Here is a 23003-nt window from a genome sequence, read left to right on the forward strand (position 1 = left end):
AGGTCTTGATCAGCATTTTTATTTTATTTTTTTAGTGAAGTAGAACACAATAGAATGGACTAGAAAATATCAGAATGCACTACACATAACAAGAATAAACACTGTTTTGTGAAACTTTCGTTTCAATTAAATATGTGTGTGTACCTTTGTGTATGTCATGGTTAAATATATTTCTTAATCACAGTCGCCTTAAAGAACTAAAGTTTAGGACTAGGGACACAACCATGCAGAAAGAGCAGGGAGATAAGACACACTGGGATGAGATGAAGAGTTTTAATGCCACACTCACACTTTGGCTCCTTCAGATGACTTGATCTTTGGGACTAGACTTTGTACAGAGTCAAGCAACATGTAGAAGCACATGGGCAACACTCCTGCTTCTAGCGAGGGGGCAAGATACCTACATCTCATGATCAAAATACGTTTTTATTCTTAAATAAAAATCTTAATCTGCTCTGGCCTCCAAAAGGCTCTAATCCCAGGTCTCCAATTCAATTTAAGGTATGTCCTCTTCACATGGGGACAATTTAAACAGAGGCCATCTCACCAGAACAACCTTTTTCATCCTTCTGTAGTCTCTAATCCATGATATGTACATCTAGGTTTGTGCAGGCAGGGAACACATGTGGCAGAGAACCGCTTTGGTGGTGCTGGACGGGATGGTGTTTCTTCACTGGATTTTGGTGACTGCTTCATGGATGGAAGTGGCCACATACTCTAGATTTTTGGTGGTTAAGCCACACATGTTGATCCGACCACTTGGCAGCAGATAGATGTGCTTTTCATTGATCAGATATTCAACCTGCTTGGCTGTTGAAACCAAAAGATGATATAATCAGAGCAGCAGGGAACCTTAAAGCAGTGGAGGCTCAGCAATTATATGACAATTACGATTTTCCTTCCTTCCCCTTAACATAGAGAAGCAAATCAAAAGGAGCTATTTTGTCCAGCTGACAAATAGGAAAGTACACTCACTAGATTCTGGAAAGTACTCTTATTAGTTAACTTTCTAATCCCCACAAAGTTCAATATGGCTACTTCTGATAGGAATTTTAATCTGGGATTATCTTCCAATAAAGCCTTTGTACAGAACATTCACCAGGATGCTTCCATCAACCAAAACAACCATCAGACTTAAGAATTATCCATGGCAATGAAAAACTGGTTACAAAGTGCTTCCTTTAGCCCTTCTCTGACCTGTGTTTTCTTGTCCCTGAGCACCTAGCAGCCACCTCCCTTTGACATTTTTATATCACACAAGGCCTCACGTTCTTGATAAATGCTGTGTGAATGAACCAACTGGAAAACTACACAGACCTCTCTGACCTGGCACCATGAGACGCTGGTCCATTTTGTAGCTTACTCTCTCTCAGACGCAGGAGGGTTTTCCCATGTTTGCAGCAATGCCTCATGTTGTGGTTACAGGGCTCCTGCTCTGTTTTTTGTTTTTGTTTTAAATAAAAATGAGATTTTTCTACTTTTGGGGAGGAGGGAAGTATCACAGTTTGAGAAGTAAGTAAAAGTTATAGAATCTTTCCCTAGAAAAAGACCAATATACACATACATGATTTTTTAAATATAATTTCAGGAGCTTCACAGATCTCCTAAAGTCCATCCATGGACTCCAGGTTAAAAGCCTCTGTTCCAACAGATAAAATGTAGTAAGTTTTTTAACATGAAAACTGTAGAAACTAGGTGGTGAGTATAGGGCGGGTTCACTGCATAATTCCTCAAACTTTTCTGTATGTTTAAAACTTTTCCTAATAAAATGTTGGGGGGAAAAAAACAAACCCTGTTTTTAAAAGGGGTAAATGATGTCAAGCACTAAAAATATAATTTTTGTGTTATAAGCACAGTTCTATTCTCTTTCAATACATAATAAAACTAACTTCCTACTCTGGATAGTAGAAGGATATGGATGTTTTACGGGGAGACATCTCCATCTTGTGAGCTTTAAAAATGTTACTACTAAAGACTATTTCTGTTACATTTAATATTTTTATATTAAATGTTATATTAATATAATGTAAAATATATCGTATAAGGATGACTTTACTTACACAAGTGAACTAATTCTCTGCCCCACCTACGTGAGGACACCTACAGCTAACTGAGCTATTCCTTCACTTTCTTAGGTGGCCTCATTTTACCCCAAAGTATTTTAAGGGGTCAACAATACGATCTCTATCACCTCTCATTTACATTTATTTCCTTTTTTTCTGAGCCCATTTCACACTGGCACTCTGGTGGCCCCAGGAGTACCTTTGGGGCCTCTGATGTTCTACCTACAACCCACGCCAGCTGAACATCCCTCCCTAGAGCCACTCGGACATGCAGGTGAGGGCCACACCCGCACTGGTGGCTCGGCCAGTAGTGCTCTGGAATTATCTATTAAATAGATGAACCCTCTATTATCAGAAGGGACTGCTGATGGCAGATACGCCCTACTGATGGCTGACCAAGGTAGCACATGGCTGCCCACTAACTTTTCAGCTTTTAATTTCAACTATCAATCAAAGTTTTTTATTTATGAAATGGAAACATAACTTTGTAACCTCTTTGTAAGAGCAAGAGTTGGTGACAGGAAAGACCTATTAAGAAAATATCTCCCTGAATAATCATATATATTTATTCTCAGGATGAAGGTAAAACTAAAAGGTACCTGAACACTTATGAGAAACCTTTCATAAATCAAGGCTCCACGATACAAATCCTGTTACTTCCCACCTGGCTCTGAGCTACTTCCCAAACCACAAAAATGAAAATATCTTGGCTACGGGTCAACAGGGCAAACCACAACAATGCTTTTCTGAGACCCAAGGGGTTCAGGAGATGGTGAGATACCCTAAGAAAACCTAACTTGGTCCAAAGTAATGGCTGCCCAAGTAGGCAATGGCTAACGGAGGTGAGTTCAAGACGAGCGACTGCAACTGAGAGAAATGTTGTGTGTCTACAGCAGGAACATGGTGGCGGTGGTGGCGGCCACTTACGGTTCAATCCAGTGAAGCTGAACATGCCAATTTGCTCAGTGATGTGATTCCAGGTTCCAGGGGTCTTGAGGGTTTCTAATCGTGCCCTGAGTTCGGACCTCATGCTCAGAATCCGGTCAGCCATTGTCTTTACATTTCCTGTCCTGAAGCATGGACAGCAACATAAACATCAATCCAGACAGGACAGATGGTACATAAAAACATGCAGGTTTAAAAACTGTAATTTAAACTATAAGCTGAAAATGGGGTCACAACCTGCCCCTTATGGTATGTGGATGGCTGGATGGGTGGATGAACAGACCAGACAGACAGACTTAGCAGGCAAAAGGAAAGGGCTGCATTTACTGAGGGAGTCTAGAGCTATCTTGGGTATGCTGGCCATAAAACACCAATGTTTCCATTCAGGCTTCACTGAGGTGCTGATAGAGATAGGATGGTATCTTTTATCAGGCCTAAATAAACAGAGATTGCAGATTTACCTACTATATAAAAATAACTCTGTTCCAAAATAAAATAAAATGTATGTATGTAAATTAGAGATAAAAATGAAGAGCCCAAAAATTGCCACACTGTCTTGAAGGTGGATATTCCTTTCTATCAGGAATTCCTTCCTGTGTTTTCCCACTTTGTGGGAAGCCTGGGAGGTGGGGAGCAGAGAAACCACCACTCACTGGGTCCTCCTGGGTTCCAGGTGCTGTGTCGCACACGGGTGAGGCAGGGATCAGCCCTATTTTACATAAATATTTGATATTCAAAGGGGTTAAAGTAATTTTGTCCTGCCTCTGCCTAAATAAAAGGAAGAGACGCAGTTAAATGTAATGGGACAAAGACTATTCTGCCTCCCACCTCTTGCCCAGCAGGCTGCGAGCCCCTTACCATTCCTTAAAGAGCTCAGGGTTAGACAGGGTATGAGACACGATTCGTGCTCCCTGGGCGGGGGGGTTGGACCAAGTAACTCGCACAATCTTCTCCATCTGGGAAAGGACCCGCAGGATGCCGTCAGCTTCTTTTCCAACCACGGTCAGATTCCCCACTCGCTCGTCTACAGAGAGAGATGACAATCAGCTGTGGCTGCTGACGGGCAGCGAGGCAGGGAGGCGGCTGTGACTCGGGAGAGCACTCACTGTAGAGCCCAAAGTTCTTGGAGAAGGACTGGGCACAGAAGAGCTCGAAGCCTTCGGACGCAAAATAGCGAACAGCCCAGGCATCTTTCTCTAGGTCACCAGATGCGAAGCCCTGGTAGGCTGAGTCAAAGAAGGGGAACAGAAACCGGCGCTGCGAGGAAGGAAAGTGAGTCAGGGCAGGAAATCCGTCTGGAACCAACTTCAGACACAGACGACCTTCCTTTCCCAACTGGTGCCTGGGAGAAACGTACTGACTGTCCATTCCTCCAACTGCTCGTCTATATGCACCCAACCACCACTCTATGTCTCTCTCTCTCTGTTCAGCTAAATACCAACCAACAAATGTAACAATTTCAGTAAACTTTGCTTTTTTAAAGTACATTGTAGGTCAGGTGTGGTGGCTCACGCCTGTAATTCTAGCACTTTGGGAGGCTGAGGTGGGAGGACTTCTTGAGGCCAGGAGTTTGAGACCAGCCTGAGCAAGAGTGAGACCCTGTCTCTACGAAAAATAGAAAAATTAGCCAGGCATGGTGGCACATGCCTGTAGTCCTAGCTACTCAGGAGGCTGAGACAGGAGGATCGCTTGTGCCCAGGAGTTTGAGGGTACAGTGACCTATGATCACACCATTGCACTCTCTAGCCCAGGCAACAGAGTGAGACCCTGTCTTCAAAAAAAAAAAAAGAAAGAAAGAAAGTACATTGTCCTAGAGTGTCACAATGCAGCTTTGCTAAAAGGGCTTGTTTTTGAGGCATGGTGGTAATGTCCTATGTTGGTGGATTCTTCTCCCTGAGTTCCTTGTATGATAAGCTTGCTCAAGTGTAGGCTTGGTATCTCCCCAGGGCCTCCTCACAGCTTCACGGCTATTCTACTGGGTACTCAAGATGAAGTGGACAGAGTAGTCTCCAGTCTTATCGCTCCTATCTCCTCAAAGAGCTGCCCACACTGAACCTGTTGCTGCTATTGGGCTCTCGGAGTGGACACCACTTCCCTCCCTGGAACCATCAAAGCCTTGGGTGTATCCTGACTGGGTGAGACTGGGGTGTATCATGACTCCTCCTCTGCAGCTCATCCCCCACATCCTATCACACCCCGAGTCCTATCAGTCCTGTCTCCTGAGAGCTCCGGAATCCTTCCGCACCTCACTTTCCCCACTGCCACCTTCTCCATTCAGGGCACCATCAACACCAACCTGGATTATGGCAGTAGCCTCCTACCTGCTCCCTCAGCCTGCCTAGTGTAGCCTCCCTCCAAGCCAGTCCCTGCTACACAGTCAGAGTGACCTTAAGACAATGCACATCCAATCGTGTCACTCCCTGACATCAAAGATTTCAGTGGCTCTCCACTGCCCTGAGAACAAAGCCCAACTCCTCAGCACAGGACCTGGCTCTATTTACCCTCTACCCTTAGCACTCACACTCGCCAACTCCCTTGAACTCCAGGCCCTGGTAAGAATCACTTTCACTTCCTTAACTGAGCTGTGCTCTCTACCTGGGGCTTTTGACCACGCTCTTCCCTCTGCAGGGAAGGAGACTTCCCTGACCACCCCTGCCTGCCGATGCCTTCTTAACTCTTCCCCATCCTACAAGTCTCAACATGGAAACCCCTTCTTCCAGGAAGGCTCCTGCCACCCCGCCCCCTCCACGTATACACTGCCCAAAATCTGGGCTACGAACCCCGTTATAAGCCTCATCAACACAGATATCTCGCAGTATCATAACTGCCTTAGTACTCATCTGTCTCCCCAAACAGGTGGTATGCTCTGTGAGGGTAGGGACCATGTCTGCTGTGCTCATTATTGTATCCCCACAGCACCCAGTACGTAACACTTCCGCAACAAATATTCCATAAACACGTTAGTGAAGAATATACAAACTTTGAGCTAGAGATTCCAATCTAGAAAGTTCTATCAAAGAAACAATAAAAAGTTTTATTACATAATTATTCATAAGATCAAGAAATCTGAAATAAACCTAAATGTGCAACAACTGATTTACCCAATCCCTAACATGACATACCCAAGAAAGGGATATAATATAGCTATGAAAAATGATGCTGTAAAACATTTTATGACATGTATATAAAGAAATTCAAATGAAAAACAAAGTCTCACAGAACAGCACAAAATGATCTCATCTTTGTAAAACATACATATTAAATTTAAAACTATACCCATACACAAAGCCTGATTTTATTTTATTTATTTATTTATTTTTTTTTTTTGAGACAGAGTCTCACTCTGTCAGCCCAGGGTAGAGTGCAGTGACATCATCTTAGCTCACTGCAAGCTCAAACTCCTGGGCTCAAGCCATCCTCCTGCCTAGCCTCCCCAGTAGCTGGAACTACAGGCACGCACCACTATGCCCAGCTAATTTTTCTATTTTTAGTAGAGACAGGGTCTCGCTCTTGCTCAGGCTGATCTCGGACTCCTGAGCTCGAGCAATCCTCCTGCCTCGGCCTTCCAGAGTGTTAGGATTACAGGCACGAGCCACAGCACCAGGCCAAAGCCCAATATTCTATCTACCAAAACATTAACAGTATCTTTCCTTGGGTGATAGGATTTATAGTTAACATTTTTTTCCTTGGACTTTTCTCCATTTTTCTAAATTCTTCAGTAAACAGGTACTGCTTTTGAATTCATTAAATAATAATACATACTATTTTTTTAAGAGATGCTCTAAAAGGGCAGTTACCTTCATGACAGAAGCAATCTGTTTCCACTGCTCCGGAGTTGGGTCGGTCCCAGTCGGGTTGTGTGCACAGGCATGGAGGACAATGATGGAGAACTCAGGGGCATTCTGAGGAGAAGGAAGCTATGTCAGCTCTGACGCTGGCAGTAGTATCAGGAGACAGAGTCAACAGCATACTGGTCAGCAATGGGGGCACAGGGCAACCATGTTCTTATCACTCCTTCATGTCTCTCTTCTGTGCTAGTTTTGTGCTCTCTCTTACTTGCTATTTCAAAAACCACCATCTGGTTTAAGGAAGATATCTCAGACTCTCACTTATCAACTTATCCAAAGACTTTCCCTGCTGTTCCTGACACCTTGGAGTTCTCTTTACTTTTTCTTCTAAATCACCCACCTCCAGATCATTCAGGAAACCCTGAAGGTCAAGTCCCCTCTTCTCTGCATCCCAGTAGTGATAGGTCCGAATATCTTTAAAACCAGCGTTGGAAAATACACCATTATGATTTTCTGCAAGCAAAAGGTTATAAAATGTTAAACACTTTTATAACACTAGGAGGTATAATTGGAAAGGATACAAGTTAGCTTCCAGGGCCCTCACAGGTTCAACGTCCACTGGGCGTCACTGAGGCTAGGGGTTAAGATACAGAAGAATGATTGTAAACAAGAACAAGTTCATCCAGTCACATTAATGACAAACTTATATCCCACTACAATGGTACTTCCTGCACCTACATTTTATGCCTCCTCTGGGGAGTTTCATCAAAGGCTAAAATATAAGTCTACCAAGAGCCTTGGGAAAGAGTTTTCCTATTTTGCATTTGAGCATCAGGTTTCTCACACACTGCTATAATCCACCGCTCAGGCCATTCCCAAAGGTCAGTTGTTCCAGGCTGAATCACATTTTCTGCATAAACAGTGAGAGTCATGAGGATAATTCTAACTTCTGTTTCTCCTCTCGATGCAGCTAAAAGACTCACCCCAGGTTGGCGAGGATACGTAGACGGGTGTGTTCGTGTTGTTTGTTCCATTGTACCATCGTGCTAAGAAGTCGGCTCCAATTCGAAGTGCACCTGTTCCCCCCAAAGACTGCACGCCTCCTACCTGAAAAAGAAGAACCAGGGTCTCAGCCTGACAGTGGTGAGGTCATATAATGTTAGAAAAATTAGGTAATAATGAGCACTTAATTTGTGCCTACTCCGTGCTAAGCCCTTTAATTGCATTATCTCATCAAAATCCCACAACAGCTACATGAAGAAGGTTCCGTCATTTGCCCATGTTTACAAATGAGGAAACTGAGAGAAGTACCTTGCTCAAAAAGTTGCCAGCTACCATGCAAGAGGGACAGGTCCTCAACCCAGGAGGTCTGGGTCTGGGGGAGCTTCCCTTCTTTACACAGAGGTAGAGGCCACACGGAGGCCACATTAGTGTGTATGTGTGCCTTGGAAGGAAAATCCATCTGTTTTGATGTCACCCATCTCAAAATCAAAATTTCCCTCCAGCAGAAGCCTGTAAAATAGTGTTTCTAGCTTGCCATTGACATCAATCTGCAGTACCCCTCACCTCTAGAACTCAGGCTTACTAATCCTCAGAATTATGTTCTAACAGAACAAAGGTAATATGCAAATATTTAATACTGCTTTCCTCTCTCAGCTTCTTCTCATCTTAAAGTGACCTAATATGGTCGGTAATAAAAGTCTTCGGTTTTACCATTTACAAAATGCTTAGGCATACATTCTTATTGGATCCCCAATTGACACATGAGGAAACTGATTCAGAGAAGTGGTTTGCAAAAGGATACACAGCTAGTGAGAGGCAAATCTGGGCACAAATCTAGGTCTTCCCATTCTAGATCGAGCCACAATGTCCTGTTGATGTAGTTCTGCCTGTAGACCTTTGATTTTGCTCCTTCAAAATTCTAATTAGTTTTCAGCATAACTCTTTCAGTAGAGAAATGTCATAAACCATGTTGCCTAATTTGTCTAAAGGATTAAGGAGAAAGGAAGAAAAAAATCACATGACAATGTCTATCTAAATAAAAGAAAGAGCACACACCTTCTAACAGCAGCAACCTCTGGGGAGGGGGTGTCCAGAATGTAGGAATAGTGGTCAAAAGAGACTTTGGCCTAATCTGTAAGTTGTTTTTTTAAAAAATAAATAAATAAATAAATAAGAAGAAAATATTCATGTATTCTTTGTAAATTTTTATAATAATTTTTAAAACCTGCTTAGATGTCTGGAATTTGCGGTAAAATAATCCAGCTTTGGCAGTAGGGAAGGATTGGGAGGGTGAAAAGAGGGAAATATACAATGTTGACCATGTACAGATAATTGCTGAAGCTAGGTGATAGATACATGGGGACTGAGTCATTATATTGTTTTCTCTATTTTCATATAGATATGAAAATTTCCCCGATCAAAAGGTAAAAATGTCTTCCTGGATAGAGAAGAAAAGCTTCCTAAATCTTTTTAGTAACCTAACATAACAATGATGCTAAAAGATAATAAAGCAAAAAAAGTAGAGAAAAGTGAGATGAGGCAGGAGGATCACTTGAGGCCAGCAGTTCGAGAACAGCCTGGTCAACAGTAAGACCCCATCTCTACAAAAAATTTAATAAATTAGCTGGGCATAGGGGCACACGCCTGTAGTACCAGCTACGCAGGAGGCTGAGGTAGGAAGATCACTTGAGCCTAGGAGTTCGAGACTGCAGTGAGCTATGATCACGCCACTATACTAGTCTGAGCAACAGAGCAAGACTCTGTCTCTTTAAAAAAAAAAAGAAAGAGAGAGAGAGAGAGAGAGGCCTAGCTCATTCGTGTATCCTGATACTAACTTCCCAAATAAACATTAATGAACAATATCAATCCAATAGTACATTAAAAAATACCTCTTTGGTTAAGTGACAGTCATTCCATGAATGCAAGATTAAGAGATGTATTATAAAATTCGTCATGCTGCTAGACAGAGAAAACCCAAAGGACCATCATAACAGATAAGAAAAGCTTAGTCATTCCTGATATTCATGGTTACTAAAATAGAAAACAATGGAAACTTCCTAAAAAATAACTGAAAAAATTCATTCAACCCATAGATCAGGTTCATGATGAACAATGAATGATGAGCAGAAATCCCATTTAAGCCTGGAATAAAACAATGATAATCACCACCACTATTCACCAATGTTCTTTTTGTATTCATAGGTCTGTTTTCACACTATCTGAAGTGTGAAACATAAGCAAAGTTGTCGGTCAAGGAGACAAGGAACTGAAAGCTGTACATTTCAGAGAGAAGCAAAGGCAGTCGACTGGGGCAAAAACAGTCAGTGTACGCAAAATCTGGTCCACTGACTTCTCTGTTCTTTACAGTGATTCTTACTAAGCACTGGTCCCCCACCATTACTTTAAAGACTTTGTCCCTACACTGTGGTCTACCTGGATTCTTTATGCAAATCCCCATCAAGGCGATAAAACTGAAATGTGCATTCATTTTTTATGGACTTGCCATCCAGCTAAGTTGAATGTCAATTTCATGTATTACTTCACATTTCAGATTCCTAAGCAATTCTGGAATGCCAATACTTCCTATGCAAATGAGCAAGGTTTCCCTTGAACACAGTTTTAAGTTATCATGGAAATATGACAGATGCATATGGATGCCAGTGAAAACATTCCCAGGCATAATTTTTCATTTCCTGTGCTCCACAATTTTTCTTTTTAGAGACTGGGTCTTGCTCTGCTGCCTAGGCTAGAGTGCAGTGCATGATCATAGCTCACTGCAACTTCCAATGCCTAGGCTCAGGTGATCCTCCTTTCTCAGCCTCTTGAGTAGTTGGGACTACAAGCGCACACCATCATACCTAATTTTTTAAATATTTTTTGTAAAGACAGGGCCTTGCTCTGTTGCCTAGGCTGTTCTTGAACTCCTTGGCTCAAGCCTCCCACCACAGCCTCCCAAAGTGCTAAGACTAGAGGCATGAATCACTGCACCTGGCCCCTGTGCTCAACTTTTAACTCCACCCTTTTTCTCCCACTTCAGAAAGCAAACTCATTAAAAGAAGTTACAAAGTCAGTAGACTAGATTGAAAATGTACTTGGAAGACATAAACTCACTTCACTAACACTAACTAATCCTTGACCTTCATGATATATATATATATACGGCACTTGAAATATCAAATTCTCAAGAAATTATCATTCCCTAAAAATATATTGAAAGCTGAATGGCTTCAGTGAAACACAAGTTGCTCCAAATATCAGCAGTTAACAGAAAAGTTTTTGGTGAATCAATAATGGAGCAAGCTGGTTGTTCTATGAACTGATTTTTGGCAAGTTGTCCTAGAGCCCAAGAAAGCCCTGTATTTGGAATAAAGGATATTACATATCAAAGGAAGTAAGCACAGACTTCTCAAGGAGCCAGGCAACCAGACCTGGATGGCTAGACAGGAATATTCAGAACAAGGGAAATCCTGTAGACTTGCTGTGAAGCTGGACAAAGTAGACCTCTATGTCTACTAGAAATGTCAGTATATAATTGCTGGATTCTAGAACCCTTGTCTGAGATCACAAATTGCTGATGTTGTGACTTCACTGTGAGTAGGAGAACTGACCCACAGGAGCTGCCTGTGGCCAGAGCCACGTTGCATTCATCTAGGTGCCCCCAGCAACTCTCACGGAGTCTGGCCCACGGTACTACATAAAACACTTGCTGGAGCAGATGAAGAAAGAAGACAGTGGTGAAAAGATCTGAGCCACAGCCAAAGTCCCAAGTCTCCTAGAAGCAATGGTCAAAGCAAGAGAGTGGGATGGCATTACGTGGCAAGGAGTTACAGCACCCGAACCCCCCTATCTACAGTGGCTCAGTCATTTCAGAAGCTGAAACAGTACTATGCAGGAGGTGAAAAATGGACATTTGCCTGAATCCTAAGGTCTGAAAGTGGAAAAGTTAATACAAGGTAGTGAGGAGTCTAGAAAATAGGTCTCCTCAAAATGGGTGAAGGATCTGGTAATGTTAAATCTGGAGAAGAAAAATCTAAAGGAAGACAAGATTAGTGTCTGTTTTCTTGTTCATTCTTTCATTCATGCCTCATCTGCTTTAAGTTTTGTCTTAAATGTCATTCTATTTCTACCATGAACACCTAGTTAAAACCCCCAGAACTCCTAACACGCTTCCCCTGCTCATTTTCAGAGCATTTATTATCTTTAATATACTATGTCATTTTCTTATTATGTTTACAGTATGTTTCTCTCTACAAAACTGAAAGCAAAGCCAAGGGATTGTGTGTGTCTGAATCACCGCTATGCTCTAGCACCTAGAACAGTGCCCAGCTCTAGTGGTGAGCATGTGGGGACTAATGAATGAGTGAACTGAAATATCTGGAAATCTCTGAGGTACCAGGCTAGAAACTAAATGCTGAAGATCTGCAAGATAAGTAAGTAATGATCCTTGCCCCAGGGGAAGTTATGGTCTTGTGGGAGACACAGACTTATAAAATTATACAATGTAGTAGGCGCAGTAAATGCTGTTATTACCAAGCTGTGAACAAAGTCCTGTGATAACTCAGAGGACTCTGCCTGACAATGCTAAGGATTTAGTGTGGAGTTGAACCTTGACCGGGTCTTGAAGAACTTAGAGGTGGGGACGGAGGAGTTGGAGAAGTGAGGAAGGGCATTCCAAGTGGAAGGAAGAGCCAGGCAAAGGCTTTTAGTCCTGACAGGGCCTGGTGGGTCTAGAAAACAGCAAGGCTCATAGCCTCGCAGGACCCCCAGGGCGATGAAGGGAAGTAAGCAACTGGAAGAACAGGATGAGGGCCGTCTACTAAATCCACTGCATGCCAAGCTCAAGGTCTGGATTTTACCCTGTAGGCAATGGGGGAGCTACTCTGTGTCGGGTGCAGAGGTAACAGGTGACATGATCAGCTTTTTTTGCTAAGGAAGGTCATTCTAGCTGCAGTGTGCAGAATGTACTAGAATGGGGAAGAGACCAGAGGCAGGAAGGTCAATTAGGAGGCTGTTACTGAACTAAGACAGTAGGCTGCGGGTGGTGACAACTTCCAGAGAAAGAGGAAAGGCTCAGGGCTCAGAAGCAACTGGTACCTAGGGTGATGTAGATGCTAAGAGAGTATCTCAAGCCAGTCCAAAAAAGTATCTTCAAATATTTGCTGCCATGAAGACTGCCATTTAAAATGGTTCTACGATCAAAACACAACAGGATCAACTAGACTACAAGGGAGGGCTATGTTCCCAGGTCAAGGCCACAAGCAATGGCCCCAAGCCTTGTAGTGTTAAGTGACCAAACAGGGATCAATGAGCAGAAGAACAAGCATCTGCCCGGTATAGTTATTAATAATAACTGTATAAGAAATGCACAGTTTTAGAGGAAGAAGCTCCCAACACAGAATCTGTTTTCATTTATCAACAACAGAATTCCAGCTAATTTATTTACAACATTTCAGAAGATAGGCCCCCAGTTCCCTCAGTTCCCCACTTTCAAACTTCATTAGGACTCTCCACTACCTCTGTGGAAATACTGGGTTTTCAGAGCAACTTCCCAATGTGACCTATAATCTCTATACTCTCAACATTTCTACTCAAATGCCTTCAGTTCCTTGAGGCAAGTCACAGTCTCTCAAAGTAGTCCAGGCGAAATCCTAATCGAGTTAATTATTTGCCTAGTCATGGATCTGAGTTCCAAGACCTTCACCAGAGCCACCCTGCTTCCTGATACATATATGAATGTTACATGTGTGCAACCTTCATTTACCCTGCCATTCTGCTTATCAGGGCACCTGGATAACATGCTATACAAAAGGAAAAACCTGCTGTTAATACTTTGTGGGGAATAAATCAGACGACTCCAAGATGTGGTCCCTTCAATGCATGACCCCACAGGCTGTACTACAACACTGGCCCGGGCAGCAATTGCACAATACCTAGCTGGACTATTGCAAAAACCTGAGCTCGCCCCTTTGCCACCCATCCGATCAGGTTTATCTTCTTCAAATAACACCTTTATTGGGTAACTTCACTGTTCAAACCTTCAGGTGGCTTCTCCTGCCCTAGCTGCCAAAATCGACCTGCCTGATTTTCCCAAACATGTTCCCTGCTCTAATCAGGTAGGTCTCTTTACAAACTAGATCTGCTTACCCCATACCTCTGTCCCTGAACTCCTACCACCCTCTTTCTTACTTTGTGGTTGGTCCTCAAACCTGGCTGTACTTTGGAATCACCTGGGGAGCTTTTAAATTAACATGCCCATGGTGGGCAGGAATGAGGGGGGGTGGTGAAAAGGAGATGGGAAAGGTGGTGCCCTTCAAGGTTCTGATTTAACTGGCCTGGCATGGGGTCCAGCCATTAGTATGGTTGCACAAACTCCCTAGGCGATACTAATGTACAGCCAGAGTTGAGGACCAGTATCCTGGCCTCCTTCACACATTCTCCAAGGTTCAGCTCAAGTCCCACCTCCAGTCCTCAGGGGTCTCCCCTCCTCTGAATTCCTACAACAGTGAGATTCGGTCCCATACCACTTCTTGCTGTGTCCAGCCTATCTCACTTCCACATGTGTTCTTCCTCCATGTGTCTCTACTTATACATAGACTATGTACCAGGAAGCACTTAAATGAGAGATGCTGAGATCAAGGCTAGAAATATTAGAGAATATTAGAACTCGCAGGGACTTCAGACAGCATGTGCACTGGTGGCTCTTAAACTTTTGGGAACCACAGACACCTCTGAAAATCTGATAAAAGATATGAACCTTCTCCCCAGGAGTTAAGTATACATAAAATCTACATATAATTTCAGGGGGCTCAGAGGCCCCTTAAAAGGTCCCCTATGCAAGTGCTCCTTATGGGGTCATGAACCCAAACTACATAGTCTTGTTCTGACATGTAGATGTAGGGGCCAGAGGGGCAAATGAATTGCCTGTGGTCAAAACTAGTGGCAGATTTGGGTCTAGAACCCTGGTCTCTTTTATCATTCTTTTAAATCTCCTTTACTTGGCATCTCCACTGACGGCTTCAAATCCAGCAGCTGAAATCTGATGATCTACTGGACAAAACTGAACAATCGAAGAGCCCATGCTTTGTATATGGCCACATTATGTGCACTGTCAGGTTCCTGAACTTATTCTACTGAAATCCTTATTTATTGGTAGTTCAATAATACCTAGTACTTTAAAACTAATTGAATTTTCAACCTGTTTTTACTTCCACAATTTCTAAAGAGAAACTATATCCTCACCCAAAACTCACCCGCTTCTCCTTGAGAGCTGGGCTGTCATCCCCAAGGAGCAGGCGAGAAGAACAGGTCCGGAACTCTGCCAGGCCCAGGATCGGCAGATACTCATGGTTTAGGCTATGGTCGTTAGCAATCTTCTGCTCCACCTTCCTCACTACTGGCAAAACCCAGGGCTGGCAGTCATCTGTGCGATATGCTAGAGAATGGAAAAGGGTTGTATACAGAGGAGTCTTAGGCTGTGTCTAAGTAACAGTTTGTAACTGTGAACAAAAAGCATTCCACCACCATCCAGTCAAAAAAAAAAAAACAGTGAAGGGAACTGAAGTTAAAGTTCATTCACTTACTGAGCACCTAATTTGGGCCAAACACTGTGCTAGGTGCTGGGCAAACAAACAGGACAGACATGATTCCCATCCTTATGAAACTTACAGCTCTTAACTACGTGACCTCCAAAAATAGAATGCTGAAATAAAACTGGGACATTACAGAGCCTGGTCAAGTGAGAGAATGCATGGGAAAGCACTCTGCAAACTAAAAATCGTCCTACAAATGCCACATCAATATTGCTAAGAGGCCCATCCCGCCTCTTGTCCTAGAAGAGCAGAATTAGGATGAAGAGTGAACACATGCCTGTGACTGAAGATTCCAACAGCTGGTTAGGTTACACAATCACCCAAGGATCCACTAAAACACCTCTTCATCCTCTCTCTGTATTTTGACATCAGCCAATGCTTACCACTTTGAATGTTCATCCCATTTCAACTGCCTCACCCTTTCATTGATCTAAATTGATCTCTTTCACAATATTTAATCTTGCTCTATAGTAAATTTCTAAGCATTTCGTCTACCCTAAAACTATTTTTAGGGCCTTAGAGTTATCCCATCACTGACTTTTTTCCTGTACTAGTCTATGATTATGTTAGGATTACAGCTTTGGAGGACAGCTGCCTCGGCCTTACACCCAAGCCAATAATCTCTCTGAGTAGGATTGCTGATAGGGGTCATTTGCCTGTATGCTCACACGTTTGGTCTCCAACAATCCCATACTTACGCAAGTGACTTTGAAACTGAAACGAAATTTTAGAGTAGTTCTGACTTAAGTTGTATCTTGTTGATTCCTGCCCAATGTTAATCACTGACTTGGAAAAAAAAAATCACTTTTTAGGGTGGTCTTTATTGTTTACTGAACAACACATGTTGATTGTAGAAAATTTAGAAAAGCCCAGAAAGTAAATAATAAACATTATAATCAACATGTAATCCCAACACTCAGAGATAAGAGAAACAAAAATTTTGGTGTATAACCTTTTAAGCTTTATTTTCTATGAACATATTCTATGAATACTATTTGGGAGTTGGGATGGGAAGAGAGGCATTATCTGTCTGTACTGTGACTAAAGAGAAACTGGCCAATTTACACCTTCCCTTCCTTCTCCATCGCCTGTTTTCTCCCAGGTTTAGTTCTAGGTTTGTTCCCAATGCCTCCCCTAACCATCCTAATAAAGCAGACGGCAGATTACTCTTGGGTGATTGGAGCAGTGAGGTCAAGCATTACCAACAACCATTATTCCTGCTCTCCCTGGGAATTTTTATTCCTGTTTGTTGGATCCATGAGTTTCTCATTCATTCATTCAACATGGACTTACTAAGTCTCACATGAGCCAGGCACTGGCTAGAAGAAGTGACAGAGGCAGATAAGATAAAATAAGATCCTCTCTGCCATCCATAAAACAGAGCATAGAACCCTTAATTCTGCTTTGAGGGGTGAGAGAAGATTTTACAGAGAATGAAGTATGAAAGATGAGTGAGTTTAAAAGGTAGGGGAGGGAAGAAGGGTATCCCAGACAGAGGAAACACCTGTGCAAGGTCCCGGAGGCTTTGGCAGCATGAAGTTTTGGAAGATCCACATTTTCATGGCTCAGATGTGGGATCCATGGAGGAATAGCAGGGAGTAGATGGAAGACTTCTGGAGCCTCTTATAAGGAACTTTGGTTTCAATGGGTAACCTCTGAAGCATTTAAGCAAGAGAGTAACATGGACAGCTGCACATTTTAACAGGATCATTTGAGTGACACCACAGAAAATAAACTGGAGAGGACAGAGGCAGTAGCTAAAGTCAGAAAGCAATAATCCAGAAGGGAAATAATGAGGCCTTGAATTCAGGCAGTGGTGGCAGGAATAAAGAAAAGGGGAGCTATTCAAAATAGATCTATGAGATAGTAGAGACAGAACTTATTGACCAAATAAATAGACATGGATTGGGAAACGGTTGCCGATAACTCCAAGGTCTGTCTCTAGTCTGGCTACTTGGCGGATAGTGGTGGTAGGGTTGACCAAGATCTAGGATACAAGGGGAAGAAAAATGAAAAGATCAAGGGGAAAGTGGAAATGATGAGTTGTGCTTTGAACATGTTGAATTTGAGGTGGTTGTAGGATGTGTCCAGTATTGACCTTGCACTCAAAGAAGTCCAGGATGGAGAGAAAAGTTTCATAATTCTGGACATTGGAGGTAGCTGAAGTCATAGTAATAACAACAAAGACTTTACTAAATACTTTTATATACAAGGCACTGTGCTAAATACATTTCTTTACTCATCTAATTCTTACAACAACCCACAAAATAGATATTGTGATGCCTATTTTAGGGATCTGAAAACAGAGGCTAGAAAAGTCAAATAGGCCAGGTGTGGTAACTCATGCCCATAATCTTAGCACTTTGGGAGGCTGAGGCAGGAAGATCACTTGAGGCCAAGAGTTGGAGACCAGCCTGGGCAACAAGCAAGACTCCGTCTCTACCAAAAATAAAATTTAAAAATTAGCTGGGTTTGGTGGTGTGTGCCTGTAGTCCCAGCTACTTGGAGGGCTGAGGCAAAAGGATCATTTGAGCCCTGGAGTTGGAGGTTGCAGTGAACTATGATAACACCACTGTACTCTAGCCCAGGCAACAAAACAAGACCCCATCTCAGAAAAAAAAAAAAAAAAAAGAAAAGGAAAGTCAAATAATTTGCCCAAGATCACAAGGATAATAAGAGCTAGGCTGTCATACTATTAAGTTTATGGATCCATGTTCTTTTTTTAAGAGGAAGAGGTATCTAGAGAAAGTCTAAAGCAAGCAGACCCCAGGGGACTGTGTCAGAGGCCTTTTTATCAACATCAACATGCTCCCCAACTCCATGAACCACTGCCCTTCTTCCTGGGTACAAGCCCTTTTAGAGGAGTCACATGGGTTACAGGTAGGCCCAGCAGCCTTGCTTTGCAGAAGGAAAGGAAGAATATAAAAAATTAAATGACCAAACCATCGCTCTCATTTTCCTCCTAAGATCTCTACTTCCCTCACCCATCCTCACCTAAGAGCCCATGAGGGTGTCCCTCTAAGATCCTTCCCCATCTAGGATACTGGGGAATCAGGGGTACTCAGAAACACCTGATATAGCATATCTTTCTGACAATTTTATCTGAAGATGCTGGGAAACTACATTTAACATTAAAAAATATTAAAGCAAGTGCAGTTTATCTAGGCCAAAAGAAAGCTAAGTTCACATGAACAAACAGACTGGAGTCAATAAAGAAACTTCCTGCTACAGGCTGCATCAGGTTGGGCCCATGTCTTCCACACCCATAAAGCCACTTCAGTCTGAAGCTTTGAGAAACACAAAAGTGATCAACTCAGAAAGCATCGTGCTCAGCAGAAAATGTGATACTCTCCTGTTTAAAGCAATTATTGAAGTCACAGCAAGAAGAAAATCTCTGAGGAAACTGTATGAGATTATAGCTGCAGTTTATTCTAAACATGTTCAACATCACTAGAACATGAGCTAGATAGTCTCCATTAGGAGATGTGGGAGACTTAACTTAGGGGAAAAAAAAAGTAGCTTCCCCAAAGTCAGTGGTTAATTACATTTCCTTCACAATGGGTATATTTTGGGATGTGTATAAATAAGGCTAGGACATACAAAAGCTGGAAAGAGATCTTTTATTACACTCTATTAGACTCTTATCTAAATGCTTGCCATCCACACAAAGACTGGTCATAGTGATGATTAAAAATAACATTTATGTATAACACTTTCATTTACATATACTTCACACACAATTATTCATTTACTCCTTAGTCAACTGATGAAGCCAGTAAAATTACCCTACACTACAGTCATAGAATGTGCCCGTGAATCTTGGAGTAGAGTTGAATCTTAGAGTGGAATTTTAGAGGGAGGTTATTCAGTTTGGCTCCTCATTTAACAGAACTGAGTCCCAGGGATATTAAATAACCCTTCCAAGGTCACATCACTGCACCACAGTGCTGGGTCTATACCTAGGTCTCCTGGCTCTTCCCACTATAGTGCACTGGCTGCCCGACCCTCTACCCCTGCCAGACCACCTGAAGGTACCCAAAACAGAGGAGTGGGCAGAGAACCTGGGGCCGGAGAGACCTAGCTTGGAATGCCAGCTCTACCACCTAGGACATATGACCTGGGGCAAATTGCTTCATCTCTCAAGGCTTTGGCTTCCTTACCTCTAAACTTGAGTAATTAATAGTAATAAACAACCCTCCATAGTTGTGAGCATGAAATGAGATTACATGCACAAATCATTTGCTCACAGAAAGGAGGTGAAGTTCCTGAGTTCCTGGAAAACGTGACAAAGGCACCATCACAGCTGAGGTGGCCATCTGCACGAATGACTACGATTATGAGTCAATCACTTCTGGGCTGGGCTAGGCTATCAGGATGCTTTTTCTCTGCATGAGCAGTTTATTTCTGAACCAATGTCAAATCATGTCATGTTGCAGTTCTTAAGCTGAAAATTTTTACTCAACATCTTTTATGAGGCTCACCCAAAGAAATGCCAAAACAACAATAATAGTAATAGCTAACACTTAGATAAATCCTACTTATGTGCCAGATACAGTTCTAAACACTTTAAATGCACTTAACCCTCACAAAAACCCTGTAAGATAGTTCAAAGGTAAATGAGCCAATAAAATCTGATGTTTTAAAAATATATTTAGATTGACATGAATATTAGTTCTTCAGTATATATCTGGCTATAAAAAATACTTGGAGGTTTTGGATTAGATTTAAATTAAGAGCTTGAATGGTGCCCATTCCAATTCAATTCGAGGCAATCTTTCCATATTTCTCCTACTCTGCTGCCTGCTAAAAACATCACTTTCCCTCCATCAGTGTACTACTGACTTATTTTTTTAAGTGCTTTATTATGAAAAATTTCAAACCTACACAAAAGCTGAGAGAATAACATACTGCATGTCCACATACCCATCACCCAGCTTCAACACACCATCACTTTTTAATGGCTTTTTCCTTACCCAACCCTCTCCCATACTCCTTGGTGATGATTTTTAACAGATGCTACATACAGACACAAACATTCTCTATGGGAAGCCTCATTTTGAACCTCCTTCATGTCACCCTCTGCAACAAAATAATTCCATTTGCTCTTTCAAAATTTCTAGTCCTTTTATTCTATGTCTGTTTCCTAGCATAGGACTTCACCCTACTCATTTTTATCTCTCTGGCTGGTCTTTGTATGTGGCAAAATCCAAATGGAGAAAGTGCCTATGGGGCTTCAAACATCCGAAGAGGAATAACAAATTCATCAGAGATTAGAGTTAAAAGGCATTTCAGAGGCACTCCAATACAAATCTTCTTGGCAGATGGGTAAACTGAGGCCCATGCTCTGAGCTACCCAAGGCCCAAGCAATACCATCAAGAAATGAAGACAAGAATGTGTGGAAAGTGAGCTTCTACTGCCCATACTTCTTCCTACTCCTTTCCACCATCTCTTCCCATTCCTACCACATCTGTGAGGGCCAGACCATCTTCCCAGATCCCTCCAGGAAGCATTAACCCATCTCAAAGCATAGTGTAACGTCTGCAGACTTTAAAATCCTTAAGGGCAAAACCAAGCCTCAGTCTTTCCCCACAAGGCTTAATAAGGTACCTGATTGATATCTGGTGCTCACTCAAATATTTACGTACCCAGACCAGAGCTCCGTAGGGCTAACAGTTCTCCTTTACCCATTTCCCAAGAACCAAGACCTGAGCCTATCAGGCTTCCTATTTTCCTCCCTCTCATTACAAGCCCTGGCCGCCCCATTTCTTTGGAGGATGTAGTATAAAGAACACAGGATGGGGAATCAGAAAGACTGAGTTTGTGTCCTGGCTGCTACACCTGTTCTGCGTGACCCTGGACACATCTCCACTTTCCAGGGACTCCATGTCCTCATCTGTAAAATGGGCAGGTTGAAAGAAGCTCTCCTGGACCCTGCCTTCTGTCCGGCGACCCCCTATCCAGGCAGCGCCAAATTGGGCCTTGGCCTCTTCCACACTCCCTACGGCCCAGGTTGGGTCCGCTTCACTCTCCAAGCTGCTTACACTGCAGGGCGCTGCATCCTTACCTCCCACTCCCAGGTTGACCTTGCGAGGATCCGGATCCTCCCGGAAGTCGGCAGTGAGCTTAAAGACCAGGACCGGCTGGGCCTGCGGAACTTCGGCAAAGACGGACGGAGGCGCCATGGCAAGAGTGCAGGAATTTGCCCAGAGGTCTCACCCCAACGCCTGGAGTTCCTCCGTCCGGTCTGGCCGGGGCCACTGGAGGAGACTCTCACCTTCACCTAGCTGGCAGGGGCGGGCCTGCGGCCTCCAATGGTCGAGCAGCATCCGGAGCTTGGCAACGCGGCTAACCAATTGCGAGCTTCTGACAAAGAAGGGGGCGAAGGGAGGGGATGCTATTAGCCAATCCAAGAAGAGAATCTTATCGAAGGCTGGTAATGATGCAACCAATGCCATTTACGCTGGCCGGGGCGTGGGCGGAAACTAGGGTTGATTGGCAGGGCGTGCTCCTATCGCGGAGGCTGTTATTCCCGGGATTTCCCGGGCCGAGGGAAGGAGCTGAGCAAGCGGCCGGTGTTGTCTCCTCGACCTTCGCCAGGCAGGAGACAAGGGGGAGGTGGCCAGCGGGAGTTCCAGAGGACAGGTCTTCCTGTTCCCGCTGAGCAGGTGTTTTTGCTGCCAGTCCCGGCAGCACGCACGTTCGTGACCCAGTTTGGCCGGCTCGGGCTGGCAGCCAGATCCTTGGCGTCTGTCCTCGGGACGCCTGTCCTCGGCCAGGACGTGCAGCTCCGGAGCCCGCGCGGACGACCTTGACCGTCTTGGCCGGGTCGCCGGAGGGAAATGTGGGTGTGCTGCCTGCCTCGGTCTCTGGCGGGGGCGGGATATCCTCAAAAGGAAGGGGTGACCAGGAATTTCTGCTCTGCTGCTCTTGTTTGAGATTTTCGCTCCCCATTCGTTGCAGAGAGGGCCTAGTTCTCAAGGACCTGCAGGATACAGGCGCGGCCTCCCTTTCCAGCTTTCCTCTGCACACACACTAGTGTCGTTAGCTGTCTGGTACCCAAACTGTCTCTTCTAGGTTGTTCCTTCCCTGGAGAGTCCTTCTTCCCCACACCCCTCTCCGCCTGTTGACCTTCAAGACCTAAAGCAAATGCCAACTCCTCCATAAAGCCTTGCCTTACTTAACCCTCACTCTCGTGAAAATCTGTCTCTCCTTCCTGTGCTTCTGTACCTTGTTGGCAATATTACAATTTTATTAAATGCCTTTGTGGTTAAGAACCCAGCTCTGGAGTCAGACTGCCTAGGTTTAGATTCTGGCTGCCACTTACTAACTTGAGCAGGTTTGGACAAGTTATTTAACCTTTCTGTTCCTGCTCTGTAAAGTGAAGATAATATAATAGTATTTCCCTCAGAGTTGTCGTGGGGATTACGTGAGTTAATAGTATAAAGTGTTTGGTTGCATGTAATAAGCATTCCCTGAATGGTAGCTGTTGTTATCATTGCCCATCTGCCACACCCCTTGTAGGTGGTAAGCTTGTTTTGGCTAGGGATCTGACCTTGTATAAGTCTCCCTCAGTTTCTTGCACTTACTAAGTATTCAACAGATGGCCGAAGAAGGA

General features: G+C 43.4%; 1 protein-coding gene across 1 annotated transcript; it reads right to left on the reverse strand.

Moving 5' to 3' along the window:
* Window positions 1-3: 3 nt before the first annotated feature.
* On the reverse strand, window positions 4-21666 carry GOT1 (glutamic-oxaloacetic transaminase 1). Its single transcript, XM_069461059.1, has 9 exons — window positions 21453-21666; window positions 15049-15230; window positions 7780-7903; window positions 7197-7309; window positions 6806-6910; window positions 4115-4265; window positions 3867-4032; window positions 2991-3133; window positions 4-810 (listed from the first exon to the last, which is right to left on the reverse strand). Exons 1-9 carry the CDS (start codon window positions 21568-21570, stop codon window positions 671-673), a joined length of 1242 nt encoding a protein of 413 aa, XP_069317160.1. The 5' UTR covers window positions 21571-21666; the 3' UTR covers window positions 4-670.
* Between the last annotated feature and the right edge of the window lie 1337 nt (window positions 21667-23003).

Source organism: Eulemur rufifrons, chromosome 28 (assembly GCF_041146395.1).
Source record: "Eulemur rufifrons isolate Redbay chromosome 28, OSU_ERuf_1, whole genome shotgun sequence".
Lineage (NCBI taxonomy): Eukaryota > Metazoa > Chordata > Mammalia > Primates > Lemuridae > Eulemur > Eulemur rufifrons.

Excerpts from the sequence above, each read along its gene's own strand:
- GOT1 (XM_069461059.1), bottom strand. The coding sequence starts at position 21,570 with ATGGCGCCTCCGTCCGTCTTTGCCGAAGTTCCGCAGGCCCAGCCGGTC. Across the intron at positions 6,911-7,196 it reads GTTTCCTGAATGATCTGGAG|AATGCCCCTGAGTTCTCCAT; the intron begins GTGGGTGATTTA and ends CCTTCTCCTCAG. Across the intron at positions 3,134-3,866 it reads CCTGAGCTCTTTAAGGAATG|GACAGGAAATGTAAAGACAA; the intron begins GTAAGGGGCTCG and ends TCCATGCTTCAG.